Consider the following 25,745-nt stretch of genomic DNA (forward strand, 5'->3'; position numbering starts at 1 on the left):
ACACACACACACACACACACACACACACACACACACACACACACACAGAGGCATGTACTTATCGAATTCCTAAAATAACCCTTAATTCACTAGGATCTAGCATACTCTTTTGGTCCAAGGGAATGTTTCCAAGTTAACCAGAGTGGAACCAACCTCAACACTTGGAAGGATAAGACAGGAAGATTGCAAGTTCAAGGCCATCCTGGGCTACATACAGTAAGACCCTGTCTCAAAAATAGAAACAAATAGTAAGATTAAAAGAAAACACCATTCCTGTCTTCTAAGAAAGAAAAAGGCCCTTTAGTGGGGTAAGGGTGGTATGGCGTGTTGAGGCTGCTCCTGGGAATTATGTTCTAATTTGTCTTTACCAATCCATTGCTTTCTTCCATCCAGAAAATGGGTATATCTCTTTCTCTTGAGCACTTCTGAAACCAGCTTATTATCTGTTGTTACACGGTCTCTCCCTGAGATAATCTCCCTACTCAGGGGGGCAACATCCCTGAATGCAGATGACCCCACATCACATCCAACTTACAGAGTGCACAACTCCCTACCCCAGGCCGCCACCAAAGGCCACTGCCAGGACACCTGACCACCCAGCTCCTAACCTGCACGTTATCTTCCTTTTCAGCCTGTATTTCTCGGCCAGCTTCTGGTTACCTTCGAAACACCAGGCCGCGTGCTCAGCTATGCTACCTTTGAGCCTTTTCTCAGAGTCACAGTCATATGCAGGTGCTCACGTCCTGCAGGTTATTTACGCTATAAAATTTCTAACTTGTTTTCTACTTATAACTTATACTATACCTTGCTACAAAACAGATCTGAGGTTTTAAATAAGACAAATACTAAACCATCATGGATAAAAGATCAGAAAGGTAGGCAGGAAAGATGGCTCAGTGGTTAAAGGCATTGGCCGCCAAGAATGATGGCCTGAGTCCAATCCCCAGGATCTACATGGTGGAAGGAAAGAACTGATTCCTGTAGGTTGTCCTCTGACCTCCACATGTGCGTTTCGGAATGTACATGAGCACTTAGGTAGATTAGTAAATGTAATTTTTTACAAAGACCAGAAAGGAAGGAGAGAAGATGAACAAACCTTACTAAGAGGTCTATATTCATAAGGTTCTAAAAACTGTAGCAGCTGTCAAGGTTGTCTACCTCTGACTTTTCATTCAGATACTACTGAAATGAGCTATCCAGAGCCATTCATCTTTTGGGGACTGTCTCTCTTTTTCTAGCTGTTTATACCCAGTAAGTCCCTTCAGTGTAGGCAAACTATCAGCTGGCTGCAGCAGCCACCCTCATGGCTCTGCCTCTTCCATTCTCACCTTCAAATGTGCCCTCGGTGTGTGAGGGCAATCTGTCTGAGGCATCTGACACGCACTGATCGCCAGGGTTGATTCAGCTGATCAGTCTGTCTAAGCAGGTGTCCCTTTCCTCCCTCATGGCTCCATGTGTGTCTCTCTTGAAGCTGCAGCTCAACGGATGAGGATGGCTTTCCCCATATGAAAGAGGATCAGTCTTTGGTCAAGGGAATACTAGCAGCTGTAGAGGAATTTTAATCCAATAACATGGCTGCTCTGGCAAGGGATCATATCTAAATACCTGCTAGGTCTATGTGATCTGGCTGATATGCAGGCTCTGGATTATAGTATGATCTGGCTGGAATACAGACATGCCTTTAGTTCACACCATTAATCCCAAATAATGAAAGCGATGTGTAATTGAGGGGAAGACAAAGGGACAAATCAGAGAAAGATTTCACAGAATGAGTCAGAGACAGGATATGCCCAACTCTCAACGAGAACGGCACAAGAAAGGGTACTAAAGAGCAGTGCAGAGAGAGCGGTGGTAGGAGGAAGAGGAAGAAGAGGAGTGTGGCAGTTTCACTGGGACAGTTTTACAGAGGCAGGTGGCAGAGAGAATAAGCCAGAGAATGAGAGCCAAAATATTAGAACATATTGTCAGAGTTAGTTTGAGGCCAAGCAAAGCAATTCAGTCAGAAGCCGAGAGAGAAGCCAGATTGAATCAGTCAGTTTGGAGAGGAGCTTGGGCCAGAACAACTGGGTTGAACCAGCCAGCAAGTGTTCAGAAAGAGCTAGAGAGGGTAAATTTATTCAGCAGGGAGGTTAAAACATTCTAGGCTTAGGTTAGCAGACAGAGGCTGGAAGCTGAAGCATTCAAGATTCGGGTTTGCAGAAGATTAGACTGTATGGAGGCTAGAAGCTTCCAGGCCTAGGTCGAGAGATAGCTAGAACAGAAAGAAATGCTCTGGGCTCAGGCCAAGCCATGTATTTGTACAGCTTGGATATAACTCTCATCTGAGGAAATAAGAGCAACATTACAAACAGCTGCTGTGTGTTCCTGTTCAGACCTCCAAAAAAGCCCTCAAATGTCCACAAGCAACCTATTGCTTACCCTTTTGCATGAATATTTGTAGCCTGATAATGACTATGGACCTTGCCTATGAAAAACAATTTTAAATGAAGAAAATCAAATGCTTAGTGTTTCAAAAGAAGTCAATTGTATAGAAATACAAAGTAGCAAAATATCTTTCAGAATGTGTGATATAACAAGAGCTTTGTTATTTGATAACACATTAAATCCAAGAGTTAGTGGGGGACTATGAAACTGATGAGCACGATGCGATGCTGAGCTACTTACAACAGCAGCAGTGGATATGGCAGGACTGAGAATTCTACTAGAGAAAATGGTCCAGGATATCTGGCACAACTGGTCCACTGTCTGCATTCATGATTGATGAATATGTTTCATTTTTGTCATAACTTACTGAAAACGAAAATTTAACTATCTTCTCACTCAAATTCTCAGGACCCCCAAATTCTACATACTAACTCCAGGCTAAGTCCCTGATTTAAAGGCAGGTGGGGTTATGTCCATTTTAAAGGACTTGCCCACCCAGTACATGGCATGGCTAGCACCATCTGATGCCTGTTTCATTCCTGCATCTCCAGCTGTTGGGAAACAAAATGGTAGCCAGTAACCTTCACTTTTCCATGTCATGTTCAGGTGCCCTGGCCAGCCTTCCCTGGGCAGGGCTTAGAATGGTGAATGATTCTGACCTACAGTGATGTGGACTCTGGACCTGGGCTGACCTACCTGATACCACAGAACTGTTGTAGGCCAGGGCAAACCGCTCATCAAAAACGAACAGCTTCCCTTTGTAAAAACCATCAGGAAACTCTTCCAGGTACTTGTGGATGCCACCCTTGAGCTGAAACACTTCCTTACACACTCCCTGGGTATAGAAAAAAGATCAAGATGTCAAAAGAAACAGGTTTAGACACAGTTCCACAGTGATGAGTGTCCAAGTGGAGTATCCACAGCCTGTGCCCATCAGCCAACGGCTCCCAAAGGCCCCTGCAGGGTGTGGAAAATGCTGACCAAAGGGTCAAGCAACCACCTGGCCAGACCTTGCCTACCAGAGGCTGGGTGATGACAGTTGTCAGGCCCTTCGCCCTCTAAACCCCAGGCAGCCTAACTATTTTTGCTACCCCCTAAATATAGGAAGGCATCTGTTGAGACATGTAAAGTTACTGAATTTGCTCTTCTCAGGATCACGCACAAGGATTAGGGAAGCGAGCTGCTCAGCTAAGCTTGTTCTTTTGTAGTTTGACGAGTCTTCAAGACTGCTAAGTGCCGGGGACTTAAGAAGCTCAGGTTTTAGACTGACAACCCCATGGTAGCAGGGAAAATAAATCCCTCAGCCGGCTAGGGGTGAGCAGGGGTGAGGGGTAGGAGTGAGGTGGGAAGCTCCAAACAGCTGTTGGTGAGGCATGGTCTTCACCCGTGTGCTGGGCCCGCAGCAGCTCACCTTGGCTTTGAGATACGCAGAACCCCGCTCACAGCGGATCCCCCCAGTGCAGTACATCAGCACCCGCTTCTGCCTGAAAATGTCAAGGTTTTTGTCAACGTAGCTAGGGAAGTAACTGAATTTCCTGATGTCTGGTGCTAAGCAGCCCTGGAATCGTCCCTACAACATAGGGACAGAAGGAAATGATTAGAAAATGTACCTGCTGGGAGCCCAGTTCTTTCTAGGTAACAACTCCCACCTTGGCAAAGAACATTTGCTACCAGAGGCTCGAATCCCACACTCTCTCCCTTGAACCTCAAGAGCTGGGGTTGTGGGTTCCCTTCTTACAGATCCCTCAGGGGAATGGTCAACATTACAGTGGCAGCTTTCACACTGGCACATGCCAACGGTAGGTTCATGGGAAACAAAATGCTTACATGTGCCAAGATGTCTTTAACTTGCATTTTTCTAAGCTTTCTCAACAGACCTGCGTTCAGGATGTAGGTTTTCCCTGTGCTGCCAGTACATGAAGGAGACTGACGTGGCTAAAGGTTCCACATGGGAAGGACACTGTGCTGCTGTGTGAGGCCCGCCCACCATTTCATGCCACTCAGTTCTGGCTCTTACTTACTATTTTGCTTTCATAGAAGTTTCTGCAGTCCAGTAGGATAGTATCACCTTGTTCCTGATTTGCCTGTGATAAAAGCTTTTCTATTTCTTTATGAAAATCTCCAGGAGATAAATGGATTCCTAAAACCAAGCCAAACAATTACATTACAACAAATGAAAAACTAATCACAGTTGTGCTAGCCTGACTGAAGTGCTGGCTTGCTCCTTTCCATGTCACCCTGGTTTTACAATTACAAGAGTCAGAAATGACAGCACTGAGGATCAGGATAAGATAGCTCAGCATCCGAAGCATTGTCCTCTCCTTACTCTAAGCTGTGACTACAGAGTTCCTGCAGTTCAGAAATCAGGGATTTTTCTTATACCAGATACGTGGGGATTTATTTGGAGTGCCAGTCCACTGTGTGCTGTGTGGTCAAGTGATTCTGGAACTGGACAGTGCCCTACTGTCAATGCGCACAAAAGAGCTTCAATGTGCCCAGTAGTCACTGCAGCCTTCAAACTGCCAAGTAAAAAAGTTGAGCACAAAATCAAGTCTAAGACCTTGGGTTACACCAAGGTAGTTGAGGGCATGAGTTTGAGCATATGTATGTTTGATACAAGGGTAAGAAGACGTATCTAAATTTGTGAGCATTCATAAGAGAAAAGGTGGGTGGAGGAGACAATACAAACAAACGTGAAAAAGAAGGTGAGAAAAAAAAGAAAAGAGACTGGAAAGAAGAGATGGAGATGAAATTAGAGTGTAAGAGGACTGAAAGGATTCTAGCCTGAAGAGCCTTTGCCTCTCAACTCAGAGCAGAAATATCCCCAGACATCTTACTAATCGTGAAGAACTTGGAGTGAACTTGGCACTGTGAGATAAGCACACTTGAGGGTGGGGCCTCCGGTGACAGTTATTGACCACTCATGACAGAGCTCTGCAGTACCACAGGAGCCTCACTCTATTGCCTATGAACCCCAACTACCACTTGATAGTTCTCCAAACACGGAGAGAAAAGGGGTCCCTGAGCACAGTTTAGGTTTCCAATTCTGAAAGCTAAAATTATAGAGTTTAACCAGGCCTGATGCTATTCAGGTCAATGTCACATAATTACACGGGTCCCAAAACAGTGATGTAAAAAGGGAGGTTCACAACTATGATGAGAAGCACAGAAATTCTCATTGCCTCCCCCTGTAGAGAGCTTCAGGGAGCCACATTCATTCCTTGTCACTGCTGTTACTGCTGCTGCTCTCTGGCAGAGGGAGCCCAAAGAGACCGAGACCAGACAGGCATGTTCACAAGAACCCCCTTTAGACCACCGGCTCCAGGTGAAGGCAGCCCAGGACTGCCTGCAGGCCTCCCTCAGCTCCCAAGCAGTGTCCTGCCACACCAGGGAGAGCCGCTGTCGTACCACCTCCTGCTAAATGGGGACACAGAACAGACACAGCCTGCCCGGTCCTTCTCTTCATGCCTGCTTCCAAGATGCTTGTATCTCAGCCCTTTCCCTCTGGTTTAACTCTTGGCCTTCTTTTTGATACTTACCTATGAAAAATGAACGCCTTGGAGGCAGGCATCCTTTGTTCTTTGAGAGAAGGCAGTAGTACGTAGGAAGCAGGGAAGCTCTGGAGGCAAGGAAAGGAACTGACCCTGCTCTGACCCAGGCTCTGGCCCAGAGCTGTCTAGCACAGACGTTGCTAGTCACTTGTGGCTGGCAACTACCTGAATGTGCTCTGAAGAAGGCGGTAGTAAATGTGACATACGTTCTGCATTCCAAGGATTAGGTATGAAAAAGTAAGCAACTTTGCTAATAGTTTTTGAATGAATTACACAGTGAAATGTTTTAGATACACTACATTAATCATGTTATGCAAGCTAATTTCACCTATTTCTATTTACACTAGAAATTGAAAAATAATGTTATGTGGCTCCCCTATTTCTACTAGACAGCACAACTCTCAATCTAAAAAGCAATCTAGGGGTAAGCGAACAGAGGACTATCCTATTGAGGTGTAATTAGCACTGTGCCAAGACTGACAAATGATTGAGTGACTTCAAAACTAACTGGCAGGGCCATCAAGATGACTCAAGCCTCATGATCTGAGTTTGATCCCCAGAACCCCATGGTGGAAGAAGAGAACCGAGCTCAGGAGTTATCCTCTGACCTCCACATGCTTGCTGCAGTTTGCAAGCCCCCAACACACAGAAACACATACAAATACATGAATAAATGTAATGTTTGAAACCCTAATCTGTAGTGAGAGGAGACGTAAAGGAAGTTTTGGTTCATTTAAAAAGTCAGTTATGTTGTATAAATATGTCTTATTTTAACCCCAAGTGTGAGATTTTAGTTGGGCCGATAACCGCCTCGTGCATGTCACGGCCTTTGGCAGCCGGTGTGGAAGGGGCACAGTCTAGGGCTCTCAGGACATAAATATGAGAGCCCAGAAAGAAAAGCGTGGCACCTGTGTTGGTGGCAAGAGGCGTGTAGCAGTTTGGAGACCAGAGATGGACAGTATGGTGGTTTGGGACAGGCAGCCAGAGAGAGACGCTTCATGGCGCAGACACTTGGAGGAGACTGTGGGCTGTATTTGCTGTTGGCAGAGCTTGTTAGAGCCCTAAAAGAACCCATCAACCCTAAACAGCTGGGAGAAGCAAAGGGGTCTGCACCCCCTCTCTCCACTACTCTTCTCTCCTACCTAGGGTTGGGGGCTTGGAGGAAAAGGCTTGAAGGAGCCTTAAATGAAATAGTTTGAATTGAGTGCTGCAGGTAGAGGTGAAGGTGCAGGAGAAACAGCCAACGGAGGACCACCCCATGGGATGCACTTAACACTATCCAGATTCCGAGAAACTCCACAAGCAAATCACAGTCCTTGAAATCCAGTCTGCAGCAGGGGAGAGCACTGAAAATAGGTTTGTTTGTTTGTTTGTTTTTTGTTAAAGGGATCTCATTTAAATCTGTTTCCTTTTATTTGTGTGGGGGTCAGAAGACAGGCTCAGGTGTCAGTGCTCACCTTGCATCTTGTTTGCAAGGGACTCCTGTTTGCTAGCTGGCCTGTGAGCCTCTGCAGCCTCCTGTCTCTGCTCCCCATCTCACAGCAGGACTGGGACTGCAGGTGTGCACTGCTGTGTCCAGCTTTACATGGGCTCTGCAGAATGGAACGCAGGTCCCCACACTTGAGTGACAAGTGTGACAAGCTTTACCCATCTTCCCAGACCCTCTTACATATTCTTAATAGAAACTTAAGAAATCATTACACAGCTGGGAATTCACTGACAAGATATTTATTAAGTAATTATTGCTAAAATGTTTCAGACATGGTAACAGTTAAATGTAGCTGTTACTCTCATTCACTCAGAGGTAACTACTAAAGTCTTAAGGAGTGAAATGACATGAGCCAGAGGTTCTTTTGAAAATCATCTAGGATGAGAGAAAGGGATGGGGTGCAGAGGACAGCCTGCTATGAATAAGTAGCTGAGGCTTTGTAGTAAGTATATGGAAGTTCACTCTATTATTCTCTGTACTCTAGTTGATGTTTGAAAAAATAAACAAAACCCCAAATCCCCACCAAACAAATGTCTTTCAGTCATCTATAGTAACCGCAGGGATCGAATGTTCTAGAACACTGCTTTGGTTTTGAAAGCTATTTGCTTACTGTGGCAAAAGCCCATGCACTCTTTCTGCTGACCAACTATTTGCATGTAGTAACTGCAGTGCTTTCAAATTGCTCTCTCTAGAAAGAGGAAACAACTTGCCAAACTATCACCAAGAAAAATAGCTATGGGTCTAAAAGTGAGCCTTTAATTACCATAAGCACCAGGGAAGCCAGGCTAAGTGCTTGATGGACAAAGAGTTAGCCTCCCTGTGGCTATTTCAAAGAGAAGACTCACCTACAGTTCTTGCTAATCAGTGTCTACCTTTCTTATTTACCCCTATGACAGAAAGCACAACTTTGTAAACATAAGCTTACCAGGATTCTTGTAGGAGACCTGGCTGGGGCTGATCCCCATAGGCACGATCTCGTCAAAGACGCCGACTCGCAAGTCCGGGAAGCAGTGAGCCCCTCCTTTGCTGCGCTGGCCAGGGAGAAACAAGACAGAGTTTACTTGTCCCACTGCCAGGTAAAGACAAGTGCAAATATAGGATCTATGCTCTGTTTTAGAGTGTGATTGTTCAAATTTTAAACCTCAAATTAGAAGGGGAAAAGGAGCTTTCAATGGAGATAAAGTTATGGTCCAGAATATTCCAGATAATTCAACATGCTACTGTTTACTGTGCCTCCTCCATATGCACCAACACTGTGCATATAAGGCTTTGTGCACTTACTCAGCACTTGAGAAATGCACATGTGATCACACACCAGCTTCTGCTCTGAAGCAATGACCGCTAGTGTTTTGCTGTGGCCAGCATGAGCATTAGTGAGGTGTTCCCACCAGCTTACCACCTACTGTGACAAAGCATAAAGTACTCAGAGCACCTCAGCTGAAAGAACCAAGGCTTCAACTTCAGGTTTACTAAAACCATAGGTTTACTAAAACCATGGTCCACAGCAGAGATCTGTGAAACAGTCTCCCCAGTTAAAACATCCAGGTTTTGAATACCAGCTTGTTTAAGTGGAACACCCTTAAAGGAAGGAGACCTAGGTTCTACAGGGGTACTGACATGACAAGTGGCATGCTCACTGTGGAAACAGTGACAAGTACATTTGTTTTACTGCACTGGCTTGGAACTCAAAATGAAAAGGGATTTGTCTGGTTCTGTGTGTGCTCTTCAGTGACCCACAGAAGCAGACTGCTCTAGCTTTAGTTCATTTTCTATTCTCTTACCTTAAAGTCATCCTCACACAGGTAGCCCTTAAACAACGGGCAAGAAAGCATGACTTCTATGTAGAGTCTGGTGGCTATTTTGCTTCCTCCGACAGTCCCATTGATTCCTTCAGTAGCAATCCGAATCTGAGACACAACACAGTGAGGAATGGATTGCTGTCTTAGTTTGGTTGTCTTCCCAGGATAAACTAAAGGTCCCTTTCATGTCAGTGAGTGTAACAGGAAAAGCAGAGGTCCTGCTCTGACCACCAGTGTTACAAGATGGAGCACAGGTGTCCCTCTGAAACAGCATGGCCCACTGCTTATCTCAGGAATTCAGCCCATATATGCCAAACAAGCTCTGGAAAGCGTTTGCTCCAGAGCCCAATGGTCCAGTAGCCAAAAAGGATTCTGATAGGATTCTAGACCCAGGCTGTAGACAGAATCTTCCAGAGGCTCATGGAAGAAGATGGGCTCCACCATCTCCTCACAGGCAGCCCAAGAAGCTTACATAGGTACAAAATTCCAAAGTAAATAAAAAAATAAAAAAAAAAAAAAGCCCCGGGAAGATTTTACCGGAGTCCTGACAGTGGGACGCATGTGTCACCTCTGCATGGTAGCTGAGGGAAAGCCACCACCCCAGACCCATGCACTGGAAGTCAAGCTGTAGTTTGCTCACTGAAGCACCCCCTGTCTGTATCAACGCCTGCCACATGGTGGGTCTCATGTGCAAATGAATGTGTATCCCCATCTGAGGCTCTCTAGCTCCTCTAACCTGAAACAGTCTATGAAATGCTTCACCTGTGACGGGTCAGGAAAGCTTTGGCTAGGTGTGCCTGGGGGCTTGTACAGTCGGTTACCCCAGTAGTATAAAATCCTATAAGTGAGTTTAAAGATGGTGCAGCTTTATAAGGAGCCACCCCCAGAGTAAGGTGCTAGAAAATGCCAGCTGAGGAAGCATACAATTTCTGAAGAGAATTGAGTCAATTCAAGGCCCTGAACTGTTACCGCTGCACACATATGAATGCAGCCAAATTTGAAAGCTGTATGTGGCTGTTCATTTTCAGTGCCCAGAGAAGACAACTGAGTTGTTGTCTCATTTGATCCAATTCTTTAGGTCATCCTACAAGCCAATGCCAACTGACCAGTAGTAGCAGTATCCCAATTACTGACTTTTTGAGAAAGAGGGCTGCAGCAAGTGTATGTGGAGCTGGTGGAATTGGAGATGGAGATGGTGCAAGACTTGTCCAGCACTTGCAAGGCAGAAAAGCAGGCCAATCTATGAGTTCAAGGCCAGCCCGGCCTACAGAGTGAGCTCCAGGACAGCCAGGGTCACACAGAGAATTCTTGTCTTGGAAAATCAATAAAATAAAAAATAAAATAAAATAGGGGCTGAAGTCCAGGAGAGCCTTCTCTGGGTATGAGGCAGAGAAGCAGAGAGAGCACAGGCCATCTCTTCTATAGGATATCACACCTTATCACCAACTAATAAGAGACTACAAAGAAAAAGAGCCTGGGACCAGCAAGACCAGGAAACTTGTCTGAAAGCAGTCTGACTGGGGCAATGGTGAATGTGCATTTTTATGTGACTGTTTCTGAGTGGACAGGCAAATTCTTCCTATTTTATTTTGACCTCAGCAGCCAAATTAATGCCAACATATCCACTCCCTACAGGATCATCTCTAAACTCACTCATTACACTAGCAATATCTAGATTCTTAACATGTCCTTCAAAGATGCTCTTTGTTGAAAAAGCCTTGTAAGTAGGAAACTAAGACAAGCAACAGTTAGCATTGTGGAACACCTGCTGAGACAGAGCTCCTAACTGTTAAGTCATCTCTACAGCTCACTCTCAAATTTCTTGAGCTCTTATGATGTATAGGAAGGAGCATTCAGGTTCTCCTTTTCCTTACCTAAAAACCAACATGTTTTTAGGTACTAAAGTATCTAAAGTATCTCACTAAACTGGCCAAGTCCTTGAAGTCTAGAGATATGGATCTGAGAGCTAGGAAGATGCTGCCACCTGGTGGACAGGATTGCTCACTGCTAGCAGGCCACAGGCGGGACTGAGTTTAAAAAAATGCCTCCTTGACCGAGACCCTTTTTTCCTCTGTATGTGTAGCCTAGCCTGCTCTTGGAATTGCAGCAATCCTCTGGCCTCCGCCTCCTAAGTGTTGAGATTACACGTGTATACCATCATACCTAGCTTTAAACCAAAATAAGATTGATTTCATAATTATGTACATTTTCTGTGAGAGTTAACTGAATGGGGATAGTGATATATATTTTTTTTCAGAGCACAAATACTTACTTTTTTTCAAAACTGTTTGCTAGGAATTAAGGATATAGTTGTTGAAAAGGCGCCTACTCTCGCTCTGGCCTCTGCACAGACTAAAGGAGGTCAAGACGCTAAGAGCACAAGTAAACACGTGCCACGAAAGGGTCAGACGCTCCGGGAGGGTCTACGGGGAAATGAATGTAGATGAGAGGTCAGGAAAGGCCTCCGAGAGTCATTGACACCAAGCTTCAGTAAAATTAGACTAGAAAAAAAAAGAGTGTGGGAATGAGCATTGATGAGAATTTGCCCTAAAAAAAATGGGCATACAAAACAAGAGTTGGTGGGTCCCAAGAAACTGAAAGACACAACTGGAGTGTGAAGAGTGAGGGCGGCAAGGGCCCAGGTCCTGCAGCAGCCTAGGCTGTGTCAAGGGGGTGGGCTGCACCCACCTGCAGCTGCTGAAGCTGTTCTAATGAGCTCATTCTGGCTGCTGCATGGAAAGCAGACTAAACAGAGGGTAAGAATTGGAGACTGGAGGCTAGTCTAGGAAGCCTGAGCACAGTGGCAGCGTGGGCTAGGGTAGTAGCGTTAGAACAGAGTCAAAAGATATTGCAGGGAAAGGTGTGGTGACGAAGTGGACAGGTGAGTTTACCAATACTTGTCAGACAATGTAAGTGTAGAAAACGGCACTGACCAATGAGTTATTAGTAACTGTGGCATAGAAAAACTTAACCACAGGATTCTCCAAAGGTCCCTACTTCCTTTTGGTTTAAATTTTGAAAATTATTTAATGTGCATACATATAGATGGAAAATAAACTACAAAGGGCATTTTACAAAAATAAATGCCATTCTCTCATGCAGAGATGAGAATATGGGACTATGCTTCCTCTCATCTTTACACACACACACTTGTGGATACCTGAGGAACATGTAGTCTTTCTCTCCTTTATTTAGCAGTTTCCAATCCTTACAGAGTATCTGCCATTGGAGTGGTATTTTTGTGCACTGGGCAAAGATTATCCTTGTATTTACTCAAATGCAATAGTGCCCGAAGCTTTTAATAACTATAACAGGTCTCCATGTCATTATTCAGAGCAAGGGCAGGCACTGAAAAGCCATACATTTACAGCCTTCTATATGTTCAACCTTGCTCCAGCACTGAGACCACATCAAGACGAAGCTCCTGCCTCATGAGGTGCCTGGATGCTATGAGGGAGATAAGCTCTAGTTTCAGACCATACTCTAGTCTTTAAGCTGCAGCAAAGGCAGAGAGTGGTGAGGACACTTCACATTGCCCTTCTGTGGAAACAGCATTGGAATAGAGCTCTGAGAGCACATGGGGCATGCAAGGGAGGGGGCGGTCCGCATAGAAGGTAAGAGGTACAAATGTCAGTTCCTGAGCTCGGGAGCGACCTGATCCTATGGAAACCAAGGTGTAATTTGGAATTAAACCTACATGCAAAATGTATAAGAAGCTTTTGAGTTCAGAACATCTCCCTATCTCAGCCATCAGCAAACTGCCTTTGCTTCAGCATACAATGTATCAGAACCCAGCCATATTCATGTACCACCCATGGATGCTTTCAATCTACAACAGTGCTGAGTAATTTTTTTTTTAACAAAGCCTGAAATATTTACTAGTTTACCCTTTAGATATAGGTTGACCAACTCTTGATCTATAATAACGTATCAACAGCTATTCAATACTTTACTAGAATGCCAAGCAGGACTTCCCTTCCTTCTAACAGCTTACCAAGTGAAGACTTGTAGAAAGAGCATAGCTCCTGAGGCTCTGTAGGGTGCGTGTGGAGCAGGGCTTACCTTGCCTGTAAGATGAAGGTGATGGCACAGAGCTGTCTGCCAGGCACAGATCCAGCGGGGGTCCTCCAAGTCACAGTAACAGTAATACAGAAGCACCTCTCCTTCCTTGTCGCTCTTGCCACTACAAAAGGGAAGTCAGAGGGCAAGAGCAGCTGAGCCTCAAGGAGGCCAGTTCCCAGTGCATCCAGGCAGAGTGGGAAGACCACAAAGATGGAGAAACTCTCGCCTTTGTTCTTATTCTTCTAACACAGGAGCACTTCTCTTTCATGTTTTCTCTACAAAGGACAGTATCAGGGCCAGACTTCTTACATTATAAAAACCAAATCTGCTTTACTGTCCTCACTTACCATTTGCACCCAAGAGACAGATATTATTAATTCTACTTTATAGGCAAACTGGAAATTTGAGCCCACTGTGGCTTATCCTCCATCACCAGGCAGTATCTGGTTTGACTGTCTCACCATAAAAAACATTTTACTTCAGTTTTTTCATATAATACACACACCTATGAGACATGTTATTATTGGCCACATAAGACAAACCTTTCTATGTCAGCATGCTCACACAGTAGTGGTAAACATCAGTACTTTAAGAGAGCAGAGCAGAGTGTAATACAGTTTGAAACTACTTAAAAAATTTAAATCAAAGGAAAGGTTGGATTCTGAAAATTCAGTATATGGAATAGTGTACTCTAATATTAAAAAAAAAAACATTTTATGCATTTACTATTTTTATGTGTGTGGGTGTTTTGCCTGGATGTATGTTTGTGTACCACATGCATGTAATACCCGTGAGAGCCAGAAGAGGGCATCTTATCCCATGGAGTTACAGATAGTTGTGCGCTACCCTGTGGGTGCTGGTAATCAAACTTGCAGGCTCTGGAAAAGCAGCCAGTGTTCTTAACCACTGAGCCATCTCTCCAAGCCCTTTCCAATAATTTTGATGAATGATTTGTCTGTCTGGATGCATATTTCCGAATTCATCAGTACCTGGACCAAACAAATCTGTTTGATTCTTAACTACTCTACTAGCTTAGACATTTTAAATTAAAGTATAACTTACAAATGAAATTCAAGCACATGTTCCCATCCAAACCCTCAGGAGGAAGCTTTCCATCATTACAGATGGGCTTTACCCTCCAGTAGTGCAACCACAAAGCACACACCCTTCTGTGGAACTTCTGTCCTCTCAGCATGAAGAACTGACAATTGTTCACACACGGCCCTGGGTCATTAGCTGTCCATGGCTCTTACTGCAAGTCTTCCTTCTTGTTTGTTTTGTCCCTCTGTGGAGCCCTGGCTGTCCTGGAACTCCCTCTATAGACCAGGCTGGCCTTGCACTCGGAGATTCACCAGCCTCTGCCTCCAGAGTGCTGGGACTCAAGGCGTGCACCACGTTGCCTGGCAGTGGGCAGTGCTGACATGACTGCATCCGTCCTTTCATTTTCCTGCTATGGCTATTTACAGTTGTTTCTAGTTTGTGTTTTTAAATTAATTTTTTAAATCTTTGTGTGTGTGTGTGTGTGTATGTGTGTGTGTGTGTGTGTGATTACCTATATGGTATGAATGTGTTTGTGTGTGAATGCAGGCATATGGGTGTCACAATTTGTATGTGGGAGTCAGAGACAATCAGTCCTCACCTTCCACCTTGTTTGAGACAGGGTCTCTTGCTCTTTACAGCCGTGTACCCAACACTTCTGTCCTGTGGGCTTCTGAGAAATCTTGCCCCTATCTCCCATTTGGCTGTAGGAGCACTGGGATTACCCAAGCACTGATATGCCCGGCTTTATATGGGCCATGGGGATTCAAACTTAGGTCCTCACATTTACATGGCAAGCACTTTCCCCAACAGACCATTCTTCCAGCCCCTATCATTTTAAAATATAACTGGCTTACTTCTGGTTGGCATATAAGATAATGGGTTGTTTCCAATATTTTGTTTTTACAAATAAAACTGCCACAAACATTTGTGTTTAGGCTTTTGTGGGCATATGTTTATACTTCTGTTGGTTGTAAACCCAGGAGTGGATCCCTGGGAAGATGTCTGAATTTTAAAAGAAATCTGCCAAACCCTTTTTTCTGGAGTGGTGGGACCATTTCCACTGTTACCAGCAATGACTGGGTGTTTTAGTTGCTTCACCAGTCACCTGTATCTGCCAAGGTTGGTATTTCTCATTTTGCCCATTTTAGTAGATTAACTGTAGTATCTCATTGTGGTTGGAAAATATTTTAAAAACAAACAAAATACAGAGTGAAAAACTTACCTCAGCTCATCCAGGCTAAAGCTGCTTCTATCAGGGAGCCAAGCAGACACTTCCTGATGAGGAGTGAGCCTGTCTTCGTCTGTAGCTGCCGGACTCTGTGAGGCACTCACTGCTGCGGTTAGCTGCTTTAGAATGGCAGCAGTCTGCTGGTAAACAGCTTCTGCATGCTGGGTTGCCACGTGTCTGTGGATGCTGGTCTGCTCTGCAAACAGCTGCTGACAACATCGCCACCGTTTTTCCTTAAATTCGTAAGAAGGTGCTGGAAGTTCTTTGGTTTTGACAAAAAGGGCAAAGGCCTGCAATTAAGATTCCAAACACCATCATTGTTTAACAGCCTTAGGTTTAGGAGTAACAAAGGTTTCACTACAGTCTCTTATATCACCTTTTATGGGGGTTGGGGTTTCTAGTTTGGCATCTTGCCAGTCTATAAAGAATTCCAAGAGCAACAACGTGGCTTTGTATTGCTTCTAGCAACCCATACACTTGACACAGGAGTGGCCTTCCAAACCTCAGCTTCAACATCTACAGTCTTCTTCTGCACATGTCAGAGACATGGACAAACCTGGACACCTTGCTGCTTCCTATGTTTGTTGATGCTGTTCCCTAAAATGGGATGCTACTCTGTTTTCTCTATCATAGTGGTTCTCAACTTTCTTAATGTTGTGACCCTCTGAAACAGTTCATGTTGTAGTAACCCTCAACCATAAAATTATTTCATTGCTACTTCATAACTGTAATTTTTTTTATAATTTTTATTTTAATCACAGGTCATTCACTTGTATCCCAGCTGTAGCCTTCTCCCTCTTTCCCTCCCAATCCCATCTTCCCTCCTTCATCTCCTCCCTGCCCTCTTCCAAGTCCACTGATAGGAGAGGTCCTCCTCCCCTTCCATCTGACCCTAGCCTATCAGGTATCTTCAGGACTGACTACAATGTCCTTATCTGTGGCCTAGCAAGGCTGTTCCTCCCTTGGGGGGAGGGGGAGATCAATAAGCCAGTCACTGAGTGCATGTCAGAAATAATCCTTGTCCCCCATACTAGGGAATCCACTTGGATACTGAGCTACCATGGGCTACATCCGAGCAGGGGTTTTAGGTTATATCCATGCATGGTCCTTTGTTGGAGTAACAGTCTCATGAAAGACCCCTGTGCCCTGATATATTTGATCCTTGTGGAGCTCCTGTCCCCTCTAGGTCATACTAACTCCCCCTTCTTTCATATGATTCCCTGCGCTCTGCCCAGTGTTTGGTTCTGAGTCTCAGCATCTGCTTTGATATACTGCTAGGTAGAGTCTTTCAGATGCCCTCTGCAGTAGGCTCCCATAACTGTAATTATCCTTCTGTTATAAATTGTAATGTAAATATTTGATAGGCAGGGTAGCTGATATTTTACCCCAAAGGGGTCATGACCCAGAGGTTGAGAACTACTTTATCAAATCACTTTTAAACACTTAAAACTCATTGCAGAGGCCTCCCCTGATATTAGTCTGTGACATACCCATGAAATGCTATCTTTCTACTTTCTAGATATAAAATCTTTTATTTCCACTTTCTCACTTAGGTGTAAATACTGGCTCTACTAGTTACCTTTGAAAAACAAATGTGAGACGTTATTCAGCCTGTAGGTACCAAATTTCTATTTGGAAAAAGTAAATCAATGGTTTTTTTACATAAATGGTTTTTGTTATTTTTGTTTTGTTTGGTTTGGTTTTTTGGTTTTTCAAGACAGGGATTCTCTGTATAGCCTTGGCTGTCCTGGACTTGCTTTGTAGACCAGGCTAGCCTTGAACTCACAGAGATCCTTGTGCCCCTGCCTCCAAGAGTACTGGGATTATAGGCATGCGCCACCACGGCCGGCTTGAATTACATAAATGTTGAACAGCATTCTTAGAATTATGTCCTCCTCTAATACAGGAGTCACAGTGCAAGGCACTCCTGAGTGTTTCCCATCTGCTTCCAGCCTCATCACTCACTATTTCTTTCACAATCTTAGTTCAAATGAACCACTCTATTCACTGTTCCTTAATGTAACTTGAACAACCCTGCCTCCCAGCTTTGCTTATGCTCTGCTTAGTGTCTGGAACTCTCCTCTTTTGTAAAAATCTTATCCAACTGAAAAGATGCCATCCTTTAAAGCATACATTTATAAGGCAATTATAGCCCAAATGAGCTAAGAACCCCTCAGGGAACTGACAAGCCTGTTCTCGGTAACTACCTCCTACTGTCCATCCAGCAAAATCCATTTTCCTTTCTTCCTGGAACACCGTCTTTCCTAGCCTTTGCAATTAGGGCTGTACAACTGCTTCCAATGGAACTGACGTGCTACAATTCCACTTCTGCTCCGCAAAAGCCACCCACGTGTGCACCTCTGTGCTCTCTTCCTCCTTAGCTTTAATGGAGAGGGAACTCTGGAAATGTGCTGAGTCCTGCAGAGGTGACATCAGCCTGGGTCCTTGCAACCTGTATGTTAATAATCTCTCATGTCCCAAGTTCAAACCCCTAATGTGCTCTATTCACTGCAGGTGTGAGGCTATTTGCTACTGTAGCCTTGGCCACCACAATTAATGCGTTAGGAATTTCTACAAGACTAATGAGGAAGAACATGGAGCAAAGGCATGGACACATAGCTAGCTATGATAAGCAAAGTCAATCCCAGCAAAGGCAAATGGCTCACTGTGACTTTAAGGCCAGCCTGGTCTACAGAGTGAGTTCCAGGCCAGCCAGGGCTACAATGAGACTCTGCCTAAAAAAACAAACAAAACAAAAACCAAAAAAATCCAGAACATTTTTAAGTCTTTTCTTCCATATCCTATATCCAATCCACCAACTCTACATCCAAATACACCCAGAATCTAACCATTTCTCATCACCTCCCTTGGCCACCACTCCGCTCATCCAAGCAGTCATTCTTCCCTGGATTATGATAACAGGTCCTTAGACTCACTCTTTCCATACTTATCACCATTTGTTTTCCATACAAAATGCCTTTTAAATCTAGATCAAGTCGGGCATGGTGACCCATGGATCTGAGTTCAAGGCCAGCCTTGTCCACAGAGCAAGTTACAGGATAGCCAGGGCTACACAGAGAAACCCTGTCTCAAAACAACAAGAAAACCAAAACTAGATCAGATGACATTCCACTATTCAAAATTCCCCAAAGGCTCTTTTCCTATCCTCTAGGAAGACCCCAATCTGGTTCCTTCTGCTGCTCCTGCTCCATCCTGTTTCAGCCAGCTAGTTTCCTGCCTATGAGTTTTCAGTTCCCTGTTTCTAAGAAGAGGGGGTTTCAGCCAATGATTTCAACAACAAAAATACATGGCACTAAAGAGGGGCATTATTACCAAACTCTTGCCCACCAGCAGCAGGTTCAGTACCAGCCTCAACAGATGTCTGCTGCTCCATTACCTGCCCTTTTTCTTGCACTGCAGCTCTGAGTTCCTGAAACTCTTTCTGCAATGGAGAAAAGAAGTCCAACCTTCCTGTCTAGGACCTAGTAAACCCAAACACTCCACCCTAACTGTTCCAATACTACATGATACTGGACTACACTGTAAGGTGCAAGGCAGGCTCAGTGATACACTTCTGTGTGCACTTCTTTAACTTTACGTACATGAGCATGATGACACTGACAGCAACTTTACCTTTTTCTTTGCAAAGGAGTATTTCTTCTTTGTTCTGACATCTAACTCTGCTTTGAGACTGTTGCTGGAGTTAACCAGATTTGACTCTTTTAAATCCAGATCAGAAAACTTTAGAACACAGGTCTCCAGGCCACCGTCTTCGTCTGGTGAAGTGGAAGAAGGCATCTGGTTTGCTCGGTGGGATAGTCCTTCCAGTCAGCTATCTTCTGAGACATAGCAGGACAGAGAACGGGATGCTCACGTCTTTGTTGCTTTTTGACACAGACATGAAGCTAATGAATCCTGCAGATGAGTGGTACCCTCATAGCCCACGCTGTCCATTCATTCACTTGTATACTCAATAATATTTATGTGAAAACTACGCTCAGCCAGGCACAGTTCTGCACACAATAGAGCAGTAAATCATCAGGGAAAAGGCTGACCTCGCAGGAGTTTACAATCTAGTGGGGAAGGTATGCCAATAAGTTAATTTTTTTAAAGTCAGGTTTTAATTTTTTTTAATATTCTAAAGGAAAATAAGCAGAGTAAGGAGGCACCTGGAAGGGCTTTTTATACATAAGGGGGTAGAAAAAGCCTTTTGGAGGCAATACATTTTCAAAGAAACATGAACTAGTAAGCAAAAACACAGGGTGGATGTTAGGAGGCAAACACTGCACACACCTGAAATCAACCAACACCAGCCTAACTATGGCTTTGTTTCTTTTGTTCTAAATCTCAGAGCCAAAGTTTCAAAATTGCCACTGTGGCCAAATCTTATAAAAATGGATACACCATAACCAATGCACTTTCCTTTCTTTCCTTAGTTACATTTTATTTATTTCTGTGTCTCCTGGTGCCTGGATGTCTGCCAGTTCTCTCCACATTTACACAGCTCCAGAGATGAAACTCACATTGCCACATTGTGTGGCAGATGCTTACCTGCTGAGCCATCTTGCCAACCCCTATTTTTTAATTTAATCCGAGACTAGGTCTTGCTATGTAGTAGAGGCTGGCCTTGAACTCCTAGTAATCTTGAATTTGAGATTCCCCTTGCCTCTATTTTCACAATGCTGTACCACCATATCAGACCCTAAGCTTTGCCTTCCTCTTAAAGTCAGTAATCCACTTTGAACCACATTCACAATCACCCCAGCACAAGGCCCCAACATTTCTGGCCTGAATTACTGATGCTTATAAGTGCCTTCCTGGAGGACTTTTTCAAAGTCTCAACCTACTCAGACAATCTGTCCCCGCCCCTCTGATATCAATTTGTACCACTCTCCCTTTGCTATTAGGTCAATGCCTGTGGCCATTCCCGAGAAGGTCAGTTAGGGCTTCCGCTCCAAAGAGCAGAGGCTTCACCTTGCTCACCAGGTAGCTTCAGTATCCTCAACACTGTCTTGTGTACAGAAGGTGACAAATGTTAATTAATACAATACAGTACTTGTTGAATGAAGTAAAGCAAGCATTGAAGAATGATAGGAATTAATTCTGTAAGTACCGGATAGTCAGTAGATTTCAGAACACAGACCATCAGGTAAAGGAAACAATGCACTGATCCCTAAAATGTGAACAAACTGGACTTCTCAGAAGAACATAGTGGTTCATACTGAGATGGGGACAGGACTCAAGAAGCCATAGTTCGAAGTTTGCAAGTTAGTTCCCGGAGGGATGGATTGTTTACATGTATGAATAGATGAAAAGAATAGATATAAGATATTATTAAAAAAAAAAAAAAAGTAGATCTGGAAAGATGGCTCAGTGATTAAGAGTGCTTACTGCGCTTGCAGAGGATCCGGAATTCGTACACACGTACACACACACACACACTGCACCACACAATGCAGCTCACAAGTGTCTGAAACTCTTTTTCCAGATCTGCTGCCTTCTTTCGGTCTCCACGGGCTCCTGCACACACGTCAATGTACAGACACACACGCAGGCGCAAACACGTGTTTCTTTTTTTCTAAGTCCATGAGGAGTTTTAAACACAGTAAATAAATTTAATCATGTACTTGCTCTGAAAGTACAGCAAGCAGTGTCTGTGAATAAACTGTTACACAGGAAGGATCTAATGACTCCTCCCCTAAATGTATAGATTAAGCAAACGACTGAAACGGCCATTGGCTGGAACAGGTAAGATTGAAGGAAAAGTTTCGGCCAGACCATGGACAAGACAGTTTGGTGCCCATCAAAGACATCAGGGCCGAAGACGTCAAAAACTGTACACGTGCAGAGGGACAAAAGGCTGGAACCAGACTGACCGATCTCTGCGGCGTCTGTCAGCTGGGAGAGACGGGAGGTAGGGCGACCGCGAGTCGGCTCCGCCGGCCGGCCCTGGCTTCCCTGCCGCTGGGGAATGGCTTGTCCACCCTTCCCGCCCAGGTCTCCCGGGGCGGCTACGGCCGGGCGGCGAGAGGGAGGACACGTACCCGCCGATCCGAGGCCTTTCCTGGGTCTCCCTTCACCAACTTGGCGCTTCTCCACGCCCTCGAGCCCACGCCCTCCCCCGCCGCGCGCGTGCGCACAAAGTTCCTGGGAACGTCACCTCGCTCCGGAAGTCTCCAAAGCCGTCGGCGCAGGGGCCGCCGGGAAAAATACGGCCGGGTCGGTGCAAAACTGAGGCGGGATCGTTGCGGCCGAAGCAGTTTAGCTCGCCGTCGGGAAAGTCTCAGGGTGGAAGGCGGGAGGAGGCGGCCGCGCGTGGAGCTGCAGACGCCGGCCTTCCACGGCGGAACCCGCCCGGTACCTCTCCGCTCGCGCTTCCGGCCGGCGTCGGGAGCTAGTGCGCCTGCGTGCCGGCCAATCCGCGCGCCTCGCTGCTGACCGCGCACCGGCCGGCCGGCAGCCCGACGGTTCTGGTGTTGCAGGCGACTCGCAGCTCAGCTCCGCCGCGCAATAGCAAGCAGCATGTCGCGGAGGCGGCACAGCTACGAGAACGATGGTAAGTGCTCTCGGCCTGGCCGCCGCGCCTGGTTGAGCGCTGAGGCCGAACTGCTTTGGTCCTCCGGTCTCCAGGGAACAGCCCTTTCTCCCCAGGAGGGTTCGGGCAGCTCCGAAGGGAGGCAGCTGGCGCGGCTCGGGTGTGGTTAGTAGCTCCAGAAAAGCCACGGCCTCCTCCCCTGCCCCAACTCCATCAGTCATGGGGAAGGAGGGCCTAGTGAACCCCGTGGGCAAGCCGGACCCGGTGTCCACCCACACTTAAGACTTAATCCTCCACTGCTGAGCTTGGAAACGCACGTGTGTCTGCTGCTGTCCCTGAGTCAGTTAGTGGTAGGGATCTTGTGGTGCAGTGTTTTCTTTTTAGTCCTCCTGGGTGCACCTGGAAAGGACCCGGGAAGACAGGAACAGAACAAAGCTGTGACAGAGTTCGGATGTATTGCACTCTGAGCCCTACTCCTCTACCTGCCACCCGCAGATGTTTCTCCTTTAAGCTTCAAGGAAAGAATTTTGCCTCTTAACAACACCCCAGAGGTCACTAATAAACAGACACGTGCTGTTCCGTTGGATTACTCTTAAGCATATTTCTCTGTATAAGAAAGTGCAGGAAAACTCACACTAGTAATTCTCCTGTTGGCTTTGATAGTCGCCGGCAAGGAGGTGGTTGTGTTGCCATCAGTTTTGTTGCCACGCTCAATTTTGCACCATTACTGCCTTTCAAGGACACAGCCTTACACAAGAGTGAAACTTGGAGCTGTTGATATTTTATTGAATTACTCTTCGAAGAGTCTGTATAGTCAAGGCTGACATCTATTGACTGTGTGGTTTTGCTACAGTCCTGGGACTTCGTTAAACCTGAGTGTTTTATGTGGTTTCTATGAGGGTTAAATGAGATACTCTGTTCTCCAATGATTCATGATAGTTATGTTGTCAACTGTTAATGTCTCAGAGGTGATAACGCACGGATAAATGCCAGCATCATAATAGAGACAAAACCATTTAATCGGATGGATTAGCTTTCTCTCATGGAATGTTAAGACAACCAAGCAGAAATACAGTTTTAACAGTGGAACACCAGGTTTTTGCTAGGGAGTACCTGGGAGGATATCCCAGTCTGTCAGTGCGCAGAGGCACCGGTGCGGGTCAGTGCCCTCCACCGCATAGGTGCTCCGAGTGTTTTGTTTGTTTTTAACATGGGGGTCTTCTTAGGTAATGCATATACAGAACATGGGAAATAAAGTTTTTCTCAGTTTTGTATATGGCCAGTGGACTAATCTGCTTTGGGTCAGAGAATTTATCCTTGGTCTTCATCTCTTGTTCCTCCCAATCTCTTTGCTCGCCTTACACTTTTCTCCATCTTTCTCTCACTTCAAGGTGCCCCTAAAATGAGAGAGAGATGGCACTGGAGAGCCAGTTGGAGAATTAAAATGTAAATATATAGAAAACTTCTTTTGGTTTGTTTTAGGAGGTTTGCATAACTTTTTGGTTGTAGTTGGCTTTCTTACCTTAACTAGAAACTAAATCATTTTCCCAGTTGGACCTGGCTATAGAAACCTTAGAGTAAATAGAACAAAGTGTCGTAAAATTAAGCATTTGTTAGTCAAAATGCAGTATAACAAATCAGTTAGTAGTGGAAAGGCTGTCTATAGTTCCTCCAATTGTACACATATGGAAATACACATTATTATATGGAAATACACATTATTAGAGTTTAATACTCAGTTAAGAGTTTAGTGATCTCAATTTCAAAATGTGCTGGTTTTCAGTGAAGTATTTACAGTTTAAAAAATATATAGACAGCTGTTTTAAAGGTGGCTAGGAATTCTAAAAGAATGAAAGTTAAATAGATTAAGCATTTCTAGGTTATTGTCAGCTCTACTCTGACTTTTCTTATACTGGAAGTTGGCCTTCTACTCTTCATTCTCTATCCTTGGATTCAGCATTCTGGTTACAAAATATTTGAAGAAAAAGGCCTCAGTACTGAAGCTATAGTTACTTTTTCCTTGCTATCTCTTAAATGATACAATGTCACAACTATTTACATAACACTTATATTAGGCATTGTATGATACATAGTGTAGAGATAATGTAAAGTATCACAATATACACAGATTATGGGTAAATACCAACACCAATTTATGAGCATTATCAAATTTTGGTATCTGAGCTGAGCCCTGTGGATACCAAGGACAATATATAATATAATCAGGACATGCTAAACAATTTTCTAACTACTTGTAGTACAGTAGCAGGCCACATAACAATGGAGGTTTCCTCCCATGTATCAAGGCAAAACCCGATGAGGTATAGTGTAATTCATCATGTGGTTGTGAGAATAAAGTGAAGTAAAGGGTATAAAAAGCAAAGTGAGAGAGAAGCTGCTCAAGCAGGGCCTCCTTGCAGATAGTCTATGGCTTCAGTGACATAAGGAACAAGCCATATGGGTGTTTGGAGAAAGCAGAGGTCCAAAGGAAACTGAGTTAAGGTTAGAACATCTCTGTCATGTTCAGAGAACAGCAAGTAGGTCATTGTCGGTAGAAGAAAGTGGAGGTGGAACTTGCAAGATGTAAGACCAGGGAGTTCAGATGAGGTTCTCACCCTAACGGGCCATTTTAAACATTGGCTTGAACTAGACTGTTGGGGATTCACAGAGATATTATTTGGTAGCTAATCAATAAAGTTCTTGCAGTTTATTTAGAGACATAGAAAGGGCTATCCTAAATCGAAAGCACCAAATCTAACTCAATCTTAGACTCTTTGTTTGGTTTGTCAGTGTTAAGTATACTGTTTTAATGTTAAGGAATTTAGATTGTTCAGAATCTAGTCTAAAGTTCAGAAAGAGCCAGGCATGGTGGCACATGCCTGTAATCCCAGCACTCGGGGAGGCAGAGGCAGGTGGATTACTGTGAGTTCAAGGCCAGCCTGGTCTACAAAGTGAGTCCAGGACAGTCAAGACTACATAGAGAAACCCTGTCTCGAAAAGCCAAAAAAAAAAAAAAAAAAAAAAAAAAGGGAGGGGGGTGTCCAGAAAGCCTATTTAATATACTTTCACTTAGGTCTTTATATTTTAGACTGTGACTTTCATTGTAGGAAAAAAATTGAAGAGGACTCTTAAGTTTTGTTATGCTAAGGGACAGGATTTTAGTCAGTTTAATTTTTTGTTTTAAATTTTTAGAGTCAATATATATTACTTTGCTGGATTTTGTTGCTTTTTTCTTTTATGGTGTTTTTTGTCTACTTTGTGGCTTCAGATTACACATCTGATTCTAATAAGTGTATAGGAAATAGTACAATGTATCCTTATAACATTAGGTTTGTGTTGTAGTGAGAAAATTATTTGATGTATTTTATTTGTTAGGTTGGGTTATTTATTTGTTTTGTTGTCTGTTTTCCACCCACCCACCCCCTCTTGGTTTCCCTGAATAGCCTTGACTATCATGGAACTGGTTGTATAGACCAGGCTTGCTCCAAACTCCACTTGCCCAGAGTGCTAGGATTGAAGTCATGCAATCTCTCTACCTCTTACTCCAGATGGTTTCCCCCTTTCTTTTCTCCTTCCTTCCTTCCTTCCTTCCTTCCTTCCTTCCTTCCTTCCTTCC

The 25,745-nt window shown here is 44.5% G+C and overlaps 2 protein-coding genes across 3 annotated transcripts in view; one reads left to right on the top strand and one right to left on the bottom strand.

Moving 5' to 3' along the window:
• Tstd2 (thiosulfate sulfurtransferase like domain containing 2) overlaps window positions 1-21,721 on the bottom strand; it is a 24,103-nt gene extending 2,382 nt beyond the window's left edge. Inside the window, exons 1-9 of one of the 2 annotated variants that reach the window (XM_055605304.1) lie at window positions 21,639-21,721; window positions 19,228-19,433; window positions 15,589-15,884; window positions 13,326-13,446; window positions 9,246-9,371; window positions 8,390-8,495; window positions 4,446-4,564; window positions 3,836-3,994; window positions 3,121-3,259 (exon numbers count right to left, since the gene is read on the bottom strand). In XM_055605304.1, coding sequence (XP_055461279.1) covers window positions 3,121-3,259; window positions 3,836-3,994; window positions 4,446-4,564; window positions 8,390-8,495; window positions 9,246-9,371; window positions 13,326-13,446; window positions 15,589-15,884; window positions 19,228-19,392 — 1,231 coding nt within the window. In that variant the 5' untranslated portion in view covers window positions 19,393-19,433; window positions 21,639-21,721. The remainder of the gene's footprint in view (window positions 1-3,120; window positions 3,260-3,835; window positions 3,995-4,445; window positions 4,565-8,389; window positions 8,496-9,245; window positions 9,372-13,325; window positions 13,447-15,588; window positions 15,885-19,227; window positions 19,434-21,638) is intronic. The other variant, XM_055605305.1, reaches the window with a different exon arrangement.
• Window positions 21,722-21,784: 63 nt separating this feature from the next.
• The window catches only part of Ncbp1 (nuclear cap binding protein subunit 1), a 35,984-nt gene continuing 32,023 nt past the window's right edge, over window positions 21,785-25,745 (top strand). Inside the window, exon 1 of the mRNA XM_055605329.1 lies at window positions 21,785-22,150. Coding sequence (XP_055461304.1) covers window positions 22,117-22,150 — 34 coding nt within the window. The 5' untranslated portion in view covers window positions 21,785-22,116. The remainder of the gene's footprint in view (window positions 22,151-25,745) is intronic.

This window comes from Psammomys obesus, unplaced genomic scaffold (assembly GCF_907164565.1).
Source record: "Psammomys obesus unplaced genomic scaffold, mPsaObe1.curated_primary_1811, whole genome shotgun sequence".
NCBI classification, from domain to species: Eukaryota; Metazoa; Chordata; class Mammalia; order Rodentia; family Muridae; genus Psammomys; species Psammomys obesus.